General features: G+C 34.5%; 1 protein-coding gene across 1 annotated transcript in view; it reads right to left on the minus strand.

The window, feature by feature from the left end:
- REDIC1 (regulator of DNA class I crossover intermediates 1) overlaps window positions 1-19,408 on the minus strand; it is a 78,739-nt gene that overhangs the window by 41,791 nt on the left and 17,540 nt on the right. The window contains exons 4-6 of the mRNA XM_020908531.2: window positions 15,453-15,585; window positions 14,936-14,984; window positions 6,815-6,930 (exon numbers count right to left, since the gene is read on the minus strand). Coding sequence (XP_020764190.2) covers window positions 6,815-6,930; window positions 14,936-14,984; window positions 15,453-15,585 — 298 coding nt within the window. The remainder of the gene's footprint in view (window positions 1-6,814; window positions 6,931-14,935; window positions 14,985-15,452; window positions 15,586-19,408) is intronic.

Here is a 19,408-nt window from a genome sequence, read left to right on the forward strand (position 1 = left end):
ATTGTCCATTTCTTTTAGATTATCAACCTTGTTCACAAATAATTATTCACAGTAATTTCTTAATTTTTTTTTAAATTTCTGCAGTATCAATTATGATTTCTCCTCTTTCATTTCTTACTTTCCTTTTTTGGGGTCTTCTTTCTTTTCTTCCTTATGAGCCTGGCCAAAGTTTTGTTAATTTTGTTTACCTTTTCAACAAAGTAACTCAGTTATATTGAGTTTTTCTACTGTTTTTAATCTCTATTTTATTTCCTCTGATCTTTATTATCTGCTTCCTTTGGCTGTTTTGTTTGTTCTTTGTCTAATTCTTTTTAGGTGGTGGGTTGTGTTGTTTAAGATTTTTCTTGTTTCTTAAAGAAGGCCTGTATTGCTATGAACTTCCCTCTAAGAATACCTTTTGCTGTATCCCATAAATTTTGTAAGGTTGTGTTTTCATTATCATTTGCCTCAAGGTATTTTTTAATTAATTAATTAATTAATTAATTAATTTATGTTTGGTTGTGCTGGGTCTTCATTGCTGTGCAGGCTTTTCCCTAGTTGTGGCGAGCCAGAGCTACTCTTCATTGCAGTGTATGGGCTTCTCATTGTGGTGGTTTCTCTTGTGGAGCACAGGCTCTAGGGCGTGCAGGCTTCAGTATTGAGTCCATATTGAAGCACACAGGCTCAATAGTTGCAGTTCCTGGCCTCTAGGGCATAGGTTCAGTAGTTGTGGCACATGGGCTTAGCTACTCCATGGCATGTGGGATCTTCCCGGACAAGGGATCAAACCTGTGCCTCCTGCATTGACAAGCAGATTATTTAACACTGAGCCACCAGAGAACCCAACTTCAAGGTATTTTCCAAATTTTTTCTTTTATTTCATTACTGACCCACTGTTTTTTCAGTAAGAAGAAAATTACAGGTCAATATCTTTGATGAACATAGATGTAGAAATTCTCAACAAAACATTAGGAAATCAAATACAACAACACATAAAAAAGATCATACACCAATACCAACTTGGAGTCATCCCACAGTTACAAGAATAGTTCAACATACACAAATCAATATGATACATCAACAAAAGAAAAGATAAAACCACATGATACAGAAAAAAAATTTGATAAAATTCAACATCAATTCATGACAGAAACCCTTAGGAAAGGGTAGAGAGGGAATATACTTCAACATAATACAAACTGTTTATGTCAGATTCATATCTATACTCAATGGTAAAAGGCTAAAATCCTTTCTGCTAAAATCTGGAACCAAACAAGGATACCCACTCTCATCACTTCACGTCAACACTGTATTGGGAGCCCCAGCAACAGCAATCAGAAAAGAAAAAGAAAGAAAAGGTATTTGAACTGGTAGGGAAGTAGCAAAATTGTCAATTTACCACTTGATGGTAAGATGACATGATATTATATACAGAAATCACTAAAGACTCCATACAAAAATTATTATAACTAATAAATTCAGCAAATTAGCAGGATACAAGATTAACATACAGAAGTTGGTTCCATTTCTTTACATTAACAATAAAATAAGAGAAAGGGAACATGAAAAAAATTAGTATCTTTCAAAACTGCATCAAAAAATGCTTGGGAATAAACCTCACTTAGGAGGTGAAACACATATCTGAAAACTACAAAACACTAACAGTACAAATTGAAGATAATTCAAAGAAATGGAAAGATATCCCATGCTCTTGGGTTGGAAGAATCCATGCTGTTACAATGGCCATACTATCCAAAGCAATCTTCAGAATTAATGTGACCCCTATTAAATTACCCATGACGTTTTTTCACAGAACTAGAATGAATAATCCTAAAACTTATATGGAACTATAGAAGACCCAGAATTGCCAAAGTAATCCTGAGGAAAAGAACAGAGCAGGAGTCATAACTCTCCTAGACTTCAGATAATAATACACAGCTGTAGTAATCAAAGCAGCATGTGATTGGCACAAAAACAGACATGTGGATCAATACACCAGAGTAGACAGCCCAGAAATAAACCCATGCAACTACAGACAGTTAATCTTTGACAAAGGAGGTAAGAATACACAATGGGGAAAGGGTAGTTTCTTCAGCAAGTAGTACTGGAAAAGTTGGACAGCTATACAGAAATCAATGAAGTTAAGAGCACACCCTTCCAATTTACACAAAAATAAACTCAAAAGGGCCTAAAGACTTAAATATAAGACAAGATACTGTAAAATGTCTAGTAGAGAACACAGGCAAAACATTGACATAAATTGTACCCAGTATTTTCTTAGGTCAGTCTCCCAAGGCAACAGAAATAAAAGCAAAGATAAACAAATGGGATCCAATCAAACTCGCAAGCTTTTGCACAGCAAAAGAAACCATAAGCAAAATGAAAAGACAACCTATAGACTGAGAGGAAATATTTGCAAATGATACAACTGACAAGGGATTAACCTCCCAAATAGAAAAACAGCTCTTACAATTCAGTAACAAAGAAATAAATAACCCAATTGAAAAAGACCTAAAAAGACCAATTGAAGACCTAAATAGACAATTCTCCAAAGAAGACATATGTATGGCCAATAGGTGCATGAAAAGATTCTCTAACTATTAGAGAAATGCAAATCAAAACTTCTGACCTCACAGCAGTCAGAATGGCCACCATTAAAATGTCTACAAACAAATGCTGGAAAGGGTGTGGAGTAAAAGGAACCCTCCTTTGCTACTGGCAGGAATGTAATTTGGTGCAGCACTGTGGAAAACAGTATGGACAGGCTCCTTAAAAAGCTAAAAATAGAACCACCATACGATCCAGCAATCTCGTTTCTGGGCATATACCCAGATAAAACTATAATTCAAAAGATACATGCACCTCTATATTTGTAGCAGTACTCTTTACAATAGCCAAGATATGGACATAACCTAAATGTCCACTGACAGAGGAATGGATAAAAAGATATATATTAAATATATATGATGGAATATTACTCAGTCATAAAAAGAATGAAATAATGCCATCTGCAGCAACATGGATGGACCTAGAGGTTATCACACTAAGCAAAGTCAGTCAGAAAGAGGAAGACAAATACCATATGATATCATTTATATGTAGAATCTAAAATATGACACAAACATACCTATCTGTGAAACAGACTCATGGACACAGAGACCAGACTTGTGGTTGCCAAGTGGGGCTTGGGGGAGAGGAGGATTAGGAGTTTGGGATTAGTAGATGCAAGCTAATATATATAGGGTGAATAAACAACAAGGTCCTACTGTATAGCACAGGAAACTATATTCAATAACCTGTAATAAACCATAGCGGAAAAGAAGATAAAAAAGAAATATATATTTTAACTGTGTCATTTTGCTATACAGCAGAAATTAACAAGTGTAAATCAACTATACCTCAAAAAAAGTTTTAAAAAATAAAAATAATTCCATTCATAACAGCATAAAAAGAATAAAATACTTATTTAACAATGTAAGCATGAGGCTTATTGACAGCTACTGTAATTAATTTCATTACATGGAATGCTATTGTAATTACTGAGAAAAAATGAAAGGATGTTAAATAAGATGGAATATTATTCATCCCTAAAAATAAAAATTCTTCTATTTATGACAACATGAATGAACAGGGAGGATATTACGCTACGTGAAATAACCAGACAGAGAAAAATACTCTAAGATCTCACTTAAATGTAGAATCCCAAATTAAAACATGCAGAGGGTAGTATCATGGGTGCTAGGGACTGAGAAAGTGGGGGAAATGGAGAGATATTGGTCCAAGTGTACAAATTTCCAGTCACAAGATGAATAAGCTCTAGGGATCTAATGTACAACATGGTGACTATAGTTCTTAACGCTACATTTACTCTTGACATTTGTTAACAGAATAGATCTTAAATGGTCTCACCATACATATAATAATGGTAACTATGTGAGGTGACTGATGTGTCAATTAGCTTGATTATGGTAATCATTCGAATATGTGTATGCCTATTAAATGATCAGAGCAGACAAATACATACAATTTTTACTCATCAGATTATAGGTCAATAAAGCTGAAGAGAAAGAAAAGGTCACTTCAAGTACACTGGAAAGTTCTCTCATGCCCTCTAAGTTCATACCTCCAAAAAGTAACCACTATTCTGCTTGTTGTCTGAAAGTCATGTAAATTAAATTATACAGTGATTATCTTTTTGTATTGAGATTTATGCATATTCTTGCTTGCTATGACATATATTAGAAGCTCACTTTTTTAATTTCTGTGTACTATTCCATTATATGAATATTATATAACATTCTTAATGGACATCTGGGTTAGTTCAAGTTTGGGACTATTAAGAATAAAGCTCTTATGACATACATATGACAAAAATTGACTAGGAGAAACATTTCATATTCATGGATTAGAAATGCCACTATTGTTAAAATGTTAAAATTTTCCCAAAATTGGTCTATAGATTCAAAACAATCCCTATAAAAATCAAATTAAACTTCCTTTTCCTCAGAAATGGACAGGCTGCTCCTAAAATTCATATGAAAATGCAAAGGACTAAGGCAAGCTAAAACATTTTTGAAAAAGAATAAATTGGAGGACTAATACAATTCCCAATTTCAAAACTTACAGTAAAGCTTTAGTAGTTGAAACAGTGTGACAGACATAAAAACAGACATGATTTTTTGTGACAGACATAAAAACAGACATGATTTTTCAATAGAACAGAAATGAGATTACAGGGGAAAATAATTTATACTTTTGTCAATTAATTTTCAACATCTCAAAGCACTCAGTGGGGTAAAGATATTCTTTTCTTTCCATAAATGCAAATGATGAGAATAGTTCCTTATTTCATCACACCATATCCTTATGATCCTCACACCATACATAAAAAATTAACTCAAAGTGGAAAATGTCATATTGACAACCACAAGACAGAAGTAAACATATGAGAAAATCTTCATAACCTTGCCTCAGGCAAAGACTTGTTAGCTTTGACACCATATGCATGATTCATAAATAAAAAATTAACCAACTGCATTTCATCAAAATTAAAACCTCTGTTTAAAAAAAAAAGGTTAATGTCAAGAAGACACCATTAAGAAAATGAAAAGGCTAAGCATTTCACCAAACATACATAAATGATTAGTAAGCACATGAAAAGATGCCAACATCATTAAAACCCCAATATGATACCATTACATGTTGACTAAAGTAGCATAAATTTTAAAAGACTAACCATACCAAGTGTTGTCAAGGATGTACTGCAAGTCGAACTCTCATTCTTTGCTGATAGGAATGTAGAAATGACACAAATCACTTGGGAAACATGTCTGCCAGTTTCTTAAAATGTTAAACATACACCAGCAATTCCACATGTAGGTATTTGGTGGTGGTTTAGTCGCTAAGTTGTGTCTGACTCTTGGGCGACCCCATGGACTGTAGCCTGCCAGGCTCTTCGGTCCATGGGATTCTCCAGGCAAGAATATGGAGTTGGTTGTCATTTCCTTCTCCACGGAATCTTCCCAACCCAGGAATCAAACCCGGGTCTCCTGCATTGCAGGAAGATTCTTTACCAACTGAGCTATGAGGGAAGCCCCGTAGATACTTACCCAACAGAATGAAAGCATATGTTCAAACAAGATTTCAACAGCAATGTTCATAGTAGCTTTATTTTGGAATAGCCAAAACTGGGAGAAAAAAACCCAACTGTCCATCAACAGATGAATAAATTTTGCTATATTAATACAATGGAAAACTACTCAGAAATAAAGAGAAATAGACTTACTGATACACACAATAAACAACAAAGATGAATCTCAAAGCAATTATGCTGAGTGAAAAAAGATAAACCAAAGATGGGAAAACATACTGTATAATGCCACTTACAGACTAATCAATAGTAACAGATATCAGATCAACAGTTGCCTTGGGATGGGAGTAAGCAATGTGAAATGACCAGAAGAATTGATTTACGAAGGTGCCCAAGAAACTACAGGAGACGATGAATAAGTTCATTATTTTTAAAATATGCCAAAACTTACCAAAGTGCACATTTTAGGTAAGTTCAGTTTGTTATATGTTGATTATACATTAATAAAGTTGTTAAAAAAAAATCTCAGAACAAAGAGAAAAAAGAAGTGTTTTGTGGCTTTTACAATTCTCCAGGCAAGAAGCAGTGTTTGCTTAGAGTGGGATGGAACCCTTAGAGACGAAAACATAAGTAAATAATATTAAGGTTTCTTAGAATGCAGAAATGACAATACTTTGCTGGTAAAATGTATATTGAGAGATGAAGAAAAGGAAGAAATCAAGGACAACTTTTATTTTGGCTTAAGCAACTGAGTGAATAGTGGTGCTATCTACTAATATGAAGACTTGGATAAGATTACAGAGTCAAGGTTTCTCATCACAATTAACAAGAAATAATTCAAACTGGTTTGACAAGTTCAGTGGATTTTTTAAAAAAGAACTAGGGTTTATATACAGACGTCTATAAAATAAAAACAGGGCACTGATCAATTACCAGATATGAAAAAGAAGTTAATACAATATGACACAGTAAAGGAAACTAGTAATTCATGGAAATTATAAAACAGGTGCAAAACACCTTGGCCCCAAATATTTTTAAAAATAAATCAGTTAAAGGTCAATTCGACAATAATTACTTAAAAGTGATTTAATTAAATACTATATTTTATTGATAGTGTTTTTTTTCTAGCAGTAATATTTAGGTCTGTTTACATCTCTAACTAAAAATAGTGTCTGTTAAAAGCAAATTAATAATTTAAGAAATAAATGCTACAGGTTCTTTATTACCTTCGACATCTTTGCTTACCTGTTTAATCTTTCAAATAATGGTCCAGATTGTGCTGTTTCACATGATGGATTGAAAGTATCTTGATTGTCATTTAATTTAGAAACCAAGGAATGAGAATAATTAACATTACTGAGCTGAAAAAGAAAGGAAGAGCTGCCAAAATGGTAATGTACAGATAAACAATTTAAATTATTTACCATAAGATGCCATTTAAGTTAATACACATATATTCAAAAAATGTATTATTTTAATCTAAAAGAGAATAACTGCATCCTAGTTGAAAATAAAATAGTTTCTAACAATGAAAGCATATCAGTATTTGAGTGATTATTAAAATAATACGGTTGATACTATGGTAAGCTAAATATTTTTTCACTGGTTAAAAAATACCCAGAACACCGGGATTGTGAGTAAATAAAAGTTAAATTTCTCTCATAGAAATCACATAACCTCTCCCAAGAAAAAAGCTGTACTTAACTCAGTTTTTCCATCTACTGAGTAAAATTTTAGACTGCTACTTTAATATTTCTGAATATCAATATCATTGAGTGCAAAATGCAGAAAGGATTGGAAGACTATTGAGAAAAGCAATTGAAATAATCCATTTATTAATGTGTAAAGTATCATAAGCTATTTTATTGGCTCAACATTAATCTATCCAGCAGTAATAATTTACATCTGCAGTATATATTTATTTATCTGTAAACCATGAAACATAGAGATAAGTCCATAGAAAATCAATGACAGAAACAGATAAAAAAAGAGAGGGAGACAAAAAGAGATACTGAAAGGCTTCAAAAAAATATAAAGGTGTAAAGTAAGGGAAAGCCGAAGATAAAGTCTGATAATACCTTGCACATCTCAGTCTCAGAGAGAGCGACAGAGGCACAAAGACAAATTCGTCCCTGAGAGCGAGTGACACACAAACACATCGAAAGAGAGGGATATTGTATACTGGCTCAAATAGTAACTTCTCCAGGGCAGTGAGCAGTGAGTCCCAGATCAGATTTTTTCTAACTTTTTTTTCAATTAACTTTCCTTTGTATCTTATAATTTCATTTCAGTTCTTCTCACTTTTCTTCAAATCCCTCCAAATAAACTATTAAATACTTCACTAAAACTTCACAATGTGACAATATGCCTTGGACAGGTACAAAAGACTCTTGTTGCTGTCTTCTGCTCTATTAAGTATAGCATTATTTATCCTTCTGCAGATAATCACTAATCTATAATCTATAAGTAGGAGATTATATTTAGATTACAGAGCATTTCATTCTCTAGCCTATAAATTATTTAAAAAAATAAGCATGAGTTTTAAGCAGATCTAGGATGCAAGTTTTAGTCTTGTAAAATACAAACCGAAAGGATAATTGAATATTTTTCACTGCATCCTTCAAAAATTACTAGGTTCTTAAATTAATAAGGCTAACACATATCAATGAAACATAGTATCAGTATTTCAATTTTTCTTTTCTGAAAAACAGAAAACATACTTTAATAAAAGTGAATCATGATATATATTACATAGCTATAAAATAGCATAACTATAATAAATTTATAATTATAAATTAATTTATAAAACACAAATATGGCATAAACCACTACATGCTAAAATTGGGAGGAGTTCAAAATAAATATTCCTGCTAATAAGACACAGCATTTATATAACCATTTTCCTCACTATCATTATATATTAATACAATAACCCCTGATGGCTCAGCAGGTAAAGAATCTGCCAGGAATGCAGGAGACACAAGAGACACAGGTTCAATCTCTGGTCAGGAAGATCCCCTAGAGGATGAAATGGCAACCCATTTCAGTATTCTTGCCTGGAAAATACCATGGGCAATCAGCAGACGAATGGATAAGGAAGCTGTGGTACATATATACCATGGAATATTACTCAGATGTTAAAAAGAATTCATTTGAATCAGTTCTAATGAGATGGATGAAACTGGAGCCCATTATACAGAGTGAAGTAAGCCAGAAAGATAAAGAACATTACAGCATACTAACACATGTATATGGAATTTAGAAAGATGGTAATGATAACCCTATATGCAAAACAGAAAAAGAGACACAGATGTACAGAAGAGACTTTTGGACTCTGTGGGAGAAGGCGAGGGTGGGATGTTTCGAGAGAACAGCATGTATATTATCTATAGTGAAACAGTTCACCAGCCCAGGTGGGATGCATGAGACAAGTGCTCGTGCCTGGTGCACTGGGAAGACCCAGAGGAATTGGGTGGAGAGGGAGGTGGAAGGGGGGATCAGGATGGGGAATACATGTAACTCCATGGCTGATTCATGTCAATGTATGACAAAACCCACTGCAATGTTGTGAAATAATTAGCCGCCAACTAATAAAAATAAATGAAAAAAAAAAAAAATACCATGGGCAGAGAAGCCTGGCGGGCTACAGTCCATGGGGTCACGAAAAGTAAGACACGACTGACTGACTAAGCACAAGCACACACACAGTAATCTTAATAATTTCATTTTAAAAATCTATGTAAATTTAATAGAAAATCACTTCTTGGCATTTTCTATGGAAGATATATTTCAGAATTTTAAATTTTGAATTTTTAGTGTTCTTAACCTTAGCACATAAAATAATTAAACATTTTGGCATTACACATCTCTACATATTTGTGTAATTATAATTGAAATGCATATACCAGTTGGCATCTGTTAAATCATGGAAAGAATCAAGTCATCACAATTCATACTTAATAGGCTACTATGATATCACTGAGGTTATATATCACTATTCACAGGATCCTTTCTATAACACATTTACTGGGCCACCATGACATCACCAACTATTTATTTACTGTGATTATAATCATCATACTATTATGCAACACACTGAACGGTTTTCAGTTTCACTATCAATTTTACTAAAAAAATGATTTTTTTCAAAGATTTTTAAACATTTCAGTTTTTGAATTCATAATCTCCTATAGGGCAGAAAATTAAGTTTTTGACCTAAGAGGAACTTTATACCTAATTTATATCCTATTGTGACTATATCTACAGCAAGTTACAACTAATATTTTAAAATCTATAAATAAAAAAAGAACATATCATAAAATATAATGGTATCAAAATGCTAAGAACCTTCAATTCAAAGACACTTATTCATCCTGCCTCTTTTTATATGCAACTTTTTGAAGACTAGGTACTATTCTGGGAACGAAATTTTGTTTTGTACTATTTCCACTGGAAGATACTTCTGCTGAAAAAGATAGTGGAGTGAAAATGCAGTTTTCTATTCTGTTGAACTGAGGTTAAAACAATCTATATGAGCCCATGACTTGTGATAAATACAGGAAAGACACAATCACTTGATTTGCCAAAATGTATAAACGAGAGATGAGAAGAGTGAAAAATAAGAAGCAAAAAATGTTCTGAAATGCAGAAAAAGTTCCAAGGAAAGAAAGGCAAGTCAATCAGCAACTGACAAGACTCAAGACCAGAGAGTTTATCAGCTAAGATTATACTGAAAAGTTCCTTTTCACTGGACTTTATCATCCTTGGTCCTCTCCACCCTCAAGTTCCCTACTACATGACATCTAAAAATGGAAAGCCTCAGTTTCATTAATACACAGCACAGTTGATAAGATTTTCAAGAGATTTTATATCACTGTTTTTACCTTTCTGTCGTTAACTTCAGCAATTTAAAGAAAAGAAAGGATAAACATTACTATAGCCTTAGATCTTAGTATTTCAAACTTTAATCACAATCTGTTCATTTTCTAATTGAAAACAATTTTATTTGCTAAAAGTAGCTCTAAGAGGGAAGCTTACAGTGATATAAGTTTACATCATGAAACAAGGAAAATCTCAAACGAACAATCTAATCTTATACCTAAAGCAACTCGAGAGAGAAGAATAAACAAAATCCAAAATTAGTAGAAGAATTCGTAAGTCTCAGAGAAGAAAATAAATGAAGTAGACACTAAAAAACAACAGAAAATCAAAAAATTAAAAGTTAGTTATTTGAAAAGATAAACAAAATTGATAAACCTTACTCAGAGTCATCAAGAAAAAAGCAAAAGGGTCCAAATCAATACAGTGAAAGTGTTAGTCACTCAGCTGTGTTTGACTCTGTGACCTCATGGACTGTAGCTCGTCAGACTACTCTGTCCATAGAATTCTCCAGGCAAGTGTACTGGAGAGGCTAGCCACTTCCTTCTCCAGGGGATCTTCCTGATCCAGGAATCGAACCAGGGTCTGCAGACAGATTCTTTACTGTCTGAGCCAGCAGGGAAGCCCCAAATCAGTAAAACTAGCAAATGAGAAAGAAGTTACAACCAACACCACCGAAATACAGACCACAAGAGACGGCTGGGTTTTCCTGCTGGCTCAGACGGTAAAGAATCAGCCTACAAGGCAGGAGACCCAGGTTTACAAATTCTTAAAAAGGTACACTTGCTCAAGAATGAACAAGGAAGAAATAGAAAATATGACAGGCCAATCTTAGGTACTGAAATTGAACCTGTAACTTTAAAACTTTCAACAAACAAAAGTCCAGGACCAGATAACTTAACACATGAATTTTACCAAACATTGGGAGAAAAGTTAACATCTATCCTTCTGAAACTATTTTAAAAACTGCAGAAAAAGGTACACTTCCAAACTCATGGTATGAAGCCACCATCACCCTAATACAGAAAACAGACAAAGGTACTCCCCCAAAGAAAATTACAGGCCAATATCACTGATGAAAATTCCTCAACAGAATATTAGCAAACTGAACCCAACAATTCATTAAAAGGATCATATACCAGTAGTCATGTATGGATGTGAGAGCTGGACCATAAAGAAGGCTGAGTGCTGAAGAATTGATGCTTTTGAATTGTGGTCCTGGAGAAGACTCTTGAGAGTCCCTTGGATTGCAAGATCAAACCAGTCAATCCTAAAGGAAATGAACCCTGACTATTCATTGGAAGGACTGATGCTGAAGCTGAAGCTTCAATATGTTAGCCACCTGATGCAAAGAACTGACTGAAAAGACTCTGATGCTGGGGAAGATTGAAGGCGGGAGGAGAAGGGGGTGACAGGGGATGAGATGGTTGGATGGCATCACAGTCTCAGTGGACATGAGTCTGAGCAAACTCCGGGAGATAGTGAAGGACAGGGAAGCGTGGCATGATGCAATTCATGGGATGCAGAGTAAAACACGACTTAGTGACTGAACAACAAATGCCATGATCAAGTATTATTTACCCCAGGGATACAAAGATTTTTCAATATCCACAAATTAATCAGTGTAAAATACCACATTCACAAACTGAAGAATAAAAGTCACATGACTATCTCAATAAATGCAGAAAAAGTTTTTGATAAAATTCAATATCCATTTATGATAAAAACTCTCCAGAAAGTGGGAATAGAGGGAACATATCTCAACATAAAACAGGCCATATATGACAAACCCACAATAAACATCATACTCAACACATTTCCTCTAAGATCAGGAATAAGACAAGGATGTCCACACTTTTACTAGTGTAGTTTTGGAAGTCCTGGCCATAACAGTCAAAAAAGAAAGAGAAATTAAAAAAAAATCCAAATTGGAAAAGAAGAGGTAAAACTGTCACCATTTGCAGATGACATGACACTATATTTGCTTCCCTGGTGGCTCAGCTGGTAAAAAAATTCACCCACAATGTGGGCGATCCCACATTGGGTTTGATCCCTGGGTTGGGAAAATCCCCTGGAGAAGGGAACAGCTACCCACTCCAGTATTCCGCCAGGAGAATTCCATGGACTGTATAGTCCATGGGGTCGCAAAGAGTCGGACATGACTGAGAGATTTTCACTTTCATACATAGAAAGACCTAAAGATGCTACCAGAAAACTTCTAGAGCACATCAGTGAATGTGGTAAAGTTGCAGGATACAAAATTAACACAGAGAAATCTATTGCATTTCTATACACTCACAATGGATGATCAGAAAGAGAAATTACAGAAACAATTTCACTTACCATCACATCACAAAGATGAAAATATCTAGAAAGAGACCTGTCTAAGGAGGCAAAAGATCTATACTCTGAAAATGGTAAGACACCGATGAAAGAAACTGAAGATGACACAAATGGATGGAAAGATATACCATGTTCCTGAACCGGAAGAATTAATGTTGTTAAAATGATTCCTTACCCAAGGCAATTTACAGATTCACTTTGGAGTATAGTATGAATGTTCCTTAAAAACTAAAAATAGAGCTATCATATGCTCCTGAAATCCCACTCCTGGATATATATCTGAAGAAAACCATAATTTGAAAAGATACATGCATCCCAATGTTCATCACAGCACTACTTACAACCGTCAAGACATGGAAGCAACCTAAATGTCCACGAACAGATGAATGGATAAAGAATATGTGATATATATATATATATATATATATATATATATATATATATATTTACTCAGTTATAAAAAAGAACAAAATAATGCCATTTGCAGCAACATGGATAGATCTAGAGATAACCATATTAAGAAAAGTAATCCAGACAGAGAAAGACAAATATCACAGGATATCACTTATAAATGGAATCTAAAAAAACAGATACAAATGAACTTATCTACAAAAGAGAAATAGACCCACAGACATAGAAAACAAACTTACAGTTACCAAAGTCTAAAGTGGGGAGTGGTAAATTAGGAAGTTGGGATTAACATATACACACTACTATATGCTTCCCAAGTGGCTCAGTGGTAAAGATTCTAGCTTCTAATGCAGGAGCCACAGGAAACATGGGTTCGATCCCTGGGTCGGAAAGATCCCTTGGAGGAGGAAATGGCAACCCACTCCAGTATTCTTGCCTGGAAAATTCTATGGACAGAGAAGCCTGGTGGGCTACAGTCCATGTGGGTCACAAAGAATCAGACGGACATGACTGAGTGACTGAGCACCCAGGCACTACTATATACAAAGTGAATAACCAAAAAGAACCTACTGGATAGCCCAGAGAATTATACTCAATACTTTGCAATAACTGAAACTTCCTTGGTGGTCCAGGGGTTAAGAATCCACCTTGCAATGCAGGAGATATGGATCTGATCCTTGGTCCAGGAACTAAGGTCACATAAGCTGTGGAGCAACTAAGCCTGCATGCTGCTACTAGAGTGCATGTGCTCCAGAGCCCGTATGAAGAACACACATGCCACAACTTGAGTCCACGGCCTCAACAAGAGATCCCACACGACTCAGTGAAGATTCTGTGTGCTGCAAGTAAGAGCTGATGCTTCCAAATAAATATATAAACAAATACTTTAAAATATATATTTTGTAATAACCTATAAAGAAAAACATTCAAAAAACTAATGCCATCACTTCATGCCAAATAGATGGGAAAAAAATTGGAAACAGTGACGGACTTCCTTTTCTTGAGCTCTAAAATCACCGTAGACAGTGACTGCAGCCATGAAATTAAAAGATGCTTGGTTGGATGGCACTACTGACACAATGGACAACAGTTTGAGCAAACTCTGGGAGAGAGTGAAGGAGAGGGAAGCCTGGTGTGCTGCAGTCCATGGGATCACAAAGAGTTGGAGACGACTGAGCTACTGAACAACAATAATAAAGGAAAAAATTTAAATATATATATAATTAAGCCACTATACTGTATACCTGAAACAAACACAACATTGTAAATCAGCTATACTTCAATTAAAAAATAAGTAAATAAAATTTTTAAAAATTAGAATTTGCTAAAAAAATTAATCATTTGCAATACTTTGAAAAATAATCCTAGGATCAACAAGACTATAGAAAATAATAGTTTCATATGAAATCAAACAATCTGATCACTGTGTGAAGAGATGAATTACTAATGATCACATGAACCAAAAACAGGAATCTCCAAATGAACTATCCTTTACAGCTTGTCAGTAACAAGCAGAAGCAAACGTTACACACACAGGCCTCATCTACCTTATCAGAACTCCAAAATGTTTCTCATGAGCAATTGGTTAAAACATTAAGGTGCAGGTTCCTTATATTAAAAACTTTGAAAAGAATAATTATAAATAGTAAGTTTTTCCAGTATTTGAAAAATTTATGTCATTTGTTGGCATATCACAACTATCAAAATAATAAAATTTAATTTAAAAAACCTCACCTGAACTGGCTCAAGTTCTTCCTTGGTGTCTAGTGTTTGACAGTATACACTAACAAAAATAAAATTTTAAGATTAAAAATATAGCTGGCAATAAAATTGACCATCTTTATATATCTATTTAAAATTCACACTGTTATATACAAATACATGAAAACATATGGAACTCTAAGTAACTCTATTTATTCCAGATCATAATATTGAGTTTTCTAAAAATTATATTGTTATAAGAGAGATATTTTATGAAAACGAAAGTCAAACTATGTGTACAAAAAAACTTAGTATGGACATTTGGTCATTTGATAAATGTCTTAATAGTTTAATGATATTATAACAGCTGAACAAACAAAAACTGGAGCTATTATAGAAGAATAAATCTTCTGTATACCTTCCAGCAAATAAAATGGTAAAACAATAATGACCATTTAAATAATATATAATAATATATGATGCTATATTATATGTTACTGGTAACATATACATCAGATAGATACATTAATATAACCTAGCTAAAACCTACTTGTTTTCTATATCATCAATGCAGAGGTTAGATGGCACACAGTTAGGTGACATTGGAAGTTCTATATCATGCTTTCTTAGAGGCATTTTTATGTCTTTATTCATATTCACGTGCATTGGTTTTCTCACAGTTTCTAGAATAAAAAAAATATAACTATAAAAAATTGTAAGAAAAATAAAATCTTTTTAAAGCATCATTTGATATACTATGTTCATTAAATAAATGCACATTTTAGAAATTTACTGAAACCACCTGTATTCTATATATGCTAGACGTCATTACAATACTATCTCAGATATTTTGAATCATTCTTTTTACTTTATCATCTTATATACTCCTCTTGAAAGGGGTTCTACTAAATCTCTTCTACTTCTTTCTTCCTCTAATACTTCCTTGACACCCAGACCATATCAGATGTTGTCTTACACATTCTCATAGCATTATATAGGTTCTCTATTATAACACTTACCATCCTTTGTTGTTCTTGATTAACTCTATTTCCCTCACTAGATTTTTAAAATTTATAGAAGCAGAATCTGTCTCTCTTTATAGAAGAAGTCTCTGTTTTGTCTGTTCAGTACTTGTAACAACTTTTCTTTTCTGGGAAATGCTTTTTACACATGCATCAACTATACAGTTCTAGTGGAGACTTTCCACCATTTTATAAAACCCTGCCTTTCGGTAAAAATAATTGGTGAAGGGGTACACGTCTAACCCAAGAAGAATTAAGAACTGTTCCCTCTGGTTAGGAGTAATTGTTCCAGTGCTAAGACCTGGGGTAAGGCAAAATCCTTCAGTGGAATTTTCAAAAGTTCAGGACCAGTGAAACATCTCTCAGTATTTCTCTAATGGCAAAACTAGGAAAGATAAGCAATGTTAGTTTTTTTAAGGTAATGTTTTAAGCCCCAATGATGAAGGCAGTCTGAGAGAATGAAGCTAATATCTGAAGTGAGCTAGAATCTTGATTGAATTCAAAGCCTCTGATTCAAGCAGTTTCTGAAGCCCAGCTGCACCATTGACCTTCCTTTTAGTTAAGTACCTTGGTCCTTTCAAGGCTGCTGTAACTGGATGCCATAGACTGGGTGGATTATGAACAGAAATTTATTTCCCGGTCTGGAGGCCGGGATGTCCAAGATCAAGGTGCTGGCAAATTTGGTGTCTGTTGAGCACCTGCTTCCTGTTTCTCAGACAACCATCTTCTCACTGTGCTCTCAGATGGTAGAAAGGGAGGAAGAGCTCTCTGGGATTTCGTTGTTGTTGTTGTTCAGTCACTAAACTGTGTTCATCTCTTTGCAACCCCATGGATTGCAGCATGCCAAGCTTCTCTGTCCTTCACTATCTCAGACTTTGCTCAGATTCATGTCCATTAAGTTGGTGATGCTATCTAACCATCTCATCCTCTGTTGCCTTTTTCTCCTTTTGCCCTCAATCCTTCCCAGCATCAGTGTCTTTTCCAATGACTTGGTTCATCCCAAAGTATTGGAGCTTCAGCTTCAACATCAGTCCTTCCAATGAATATTCAGGATTGACTTCCTTTAGGATTGACTTATTTGAATGTATCAGTTCTCTGGCACTCAGCACTCTTTACATCCAGCTCTCACATCAGCACATGACTACTGAAAAAACCATAGCTTTGACTATATACATACCTTTGTCGGCAAAGTGACACCTCTGATTTTTAATATGCTGTCTAGGCGTCTCATAGCTTTCCTTCCAAGGAGCAAGTGTCTTTTAATTTCATGGCTGCAGTCACTGTCCACAGTGATTTCAAAGTCCAAGAAAAGAAAATCTGTCACTACATCTACTTTCTGCCCTTCTATTCACAATGCAGTGATAAAACTGGATGCCATGATCTTCATTTTTAGAATGGTGAGGTTTAAGCCAGCTTTTACACTCTCCTCTCTCACCCTCATCAAGAGAATCTTTAGTTCTTCTTCACTTTCTACCATTAGAGTGGTATCATCTGCAAATCTGAGGTTGTTGGTATTTCTTTAATAAGGGTACAATTGTATTCATGAGAGTTCCACCCTCATGACCTAATGGGCTCCTAAAAGTCCCTCCTGAACCGTTACAAGTTGGAATTTCAATACATGAACTTGAATGGGGCGGTGGGGGCGGGGGTGGGGGGGGACACAAACGTTCAGTTCGTAACATTATTTGAATGTCTGTTAGTTGAGCCTTACTTATAAAGTCTTGTTTTAAAGGAGAGTAAAAATACCTCTATCCTCTACCCTTCTAAACTCCCAACTGGGGCTCCTGTGACAAAAGATAGATTAACAAGAGGAAAGCATATAAACTTATATAATGAGTTTTACATAGAAAACTTCATAAGAAAATGAAGACCCAAGGAAGTGTTTAAACCTGAGTATTTTTACGTTAGGTCTGATGAAGAATGGAAAAGTTATGGAAAATGTGATGGGACAAAAAAGGAGTATGAGCACAGTGTATAGTAAATTGGGGAAAAGAGCAGTCCTGTTCATTTAGATTCCTCTCAGTGTCCCTCTGTCTTTGAGATAATGATGTTCCCTGGTTGAGGAACTAAGATCCTGCATGCTGCACATGGTCCAGGGAAAAAAAAGTAAAAACCGTATGACTCAAAATTATAGAACTCTTAAAAGAAAATATAGCAAACATAAAGGGTAAGCTCTTTGTCCTCCATTTTGGTCATTTTTTGCATTTGACATCAAAACAAAGGCAACTAAAGCAAAAATAAACAAGTGAGACTACATTAAACTAAAAAGCTACTGCAAAACAGAAGAAACCATTAACAAAATGAAAAGACAACCTAAGGAACAGGAGAAAGTATTTGCAAATCACATATCTGATAAGGGATTAATATCCACAATATATAAAGAATTCACATAACTCATTAGCAAAAAAAAAAACTAATTTAAATATGGGCAGAGGACTTGAATAGAAATTTTTCCAAAAAAGATATACAAATGGCAAGGGATACTCAATATCACTAATCATCAGGAAAATGCAAAGCAAAACCACAATAAGACATCTTCTCAAACCTGTCAGAAGGAATCATCAAAAAGACAAGAGATAACAAGTGCTGACAAGAATGTGGAGAAAAGGAAACACTTGTGCACTGTTGGTGGAAATGTAAACTGGTTCAGCCACTATGGAGAACAGAATGGTGGTTCCTCAAAAAATTAAAAGTAGACTAACACAAGATTCAGCAATACCCCTTCTGGATATATATCCAAAAGAAACGAAAAAGGATCTTGAAGACAAATCTGCACTCTCATGTTCACTGAAGTATTATTCATAATAACCAAGATATGGAAACAACCTAAGTGTGTGTTAATGGATGAATGGAAAACAAAGATGTGGGGTATACACAAAATAGTCTTTAGCCTTGAGAAGGAAGAAAATCCTGCCAATTATGACAACATGGATGGACCCTGAAAATATTATGCTAAGTGAAATAAGCCAGACAGAAAAAGACAAATACAGCATGGTATCACTTACATGAGGAACCTCTACCTCTTAAAAAAAAAAAAAGTCAAACTCATAGAAACACAGAGTAGAAAAGTGGTTTCCAGGGGCTGAGGATGAGAGAGAAGGGGAAATAGGCAGAGGCTGTCAAAAGGGCACAAACTTTGAGCTGTATGATGATTAAAATCTGAAGATCTAATGTAAAATGTGAGTATAGTTGATAACAGTATTATATAAGCGAAGAAAGTAAAATCAGATTTACAACAAAAACTTTTATTCCTAAAGTCCATGAATTATGTATTTACTTTTACTACAGTAAAAGTTTTTTACTTGTGTAAACAGCTCTGTGGAGGGAGAAACAAAAAATGACAGAGAAAGGAAAAGAGGGGATACTAAGAATACTATAATCAATTTCTATCTATCATTTATGAACTCTTTTAAGCTCTCATTTTAGCACTTGTTTTAAAAATTAAGTATCAGACGTCCCTTGAGATAGGAAAAAAAATAGTCTG

This window comes from Odocoileus virginianus, chromosome 24, assembly GCF_023699985.2.
Source record: "Odocoileus virginianus isolate 20LAN1187 ecotype Illinois chromosome 24, Ovbor_1.2, whole genome shotgun sequence".
Lineage (NCBI taxonomy): Eukaryota > Metazoa > Chordata > Mammalia > Artiodactyla > Cervidae > Odocoileus > Odocoileus virginianus.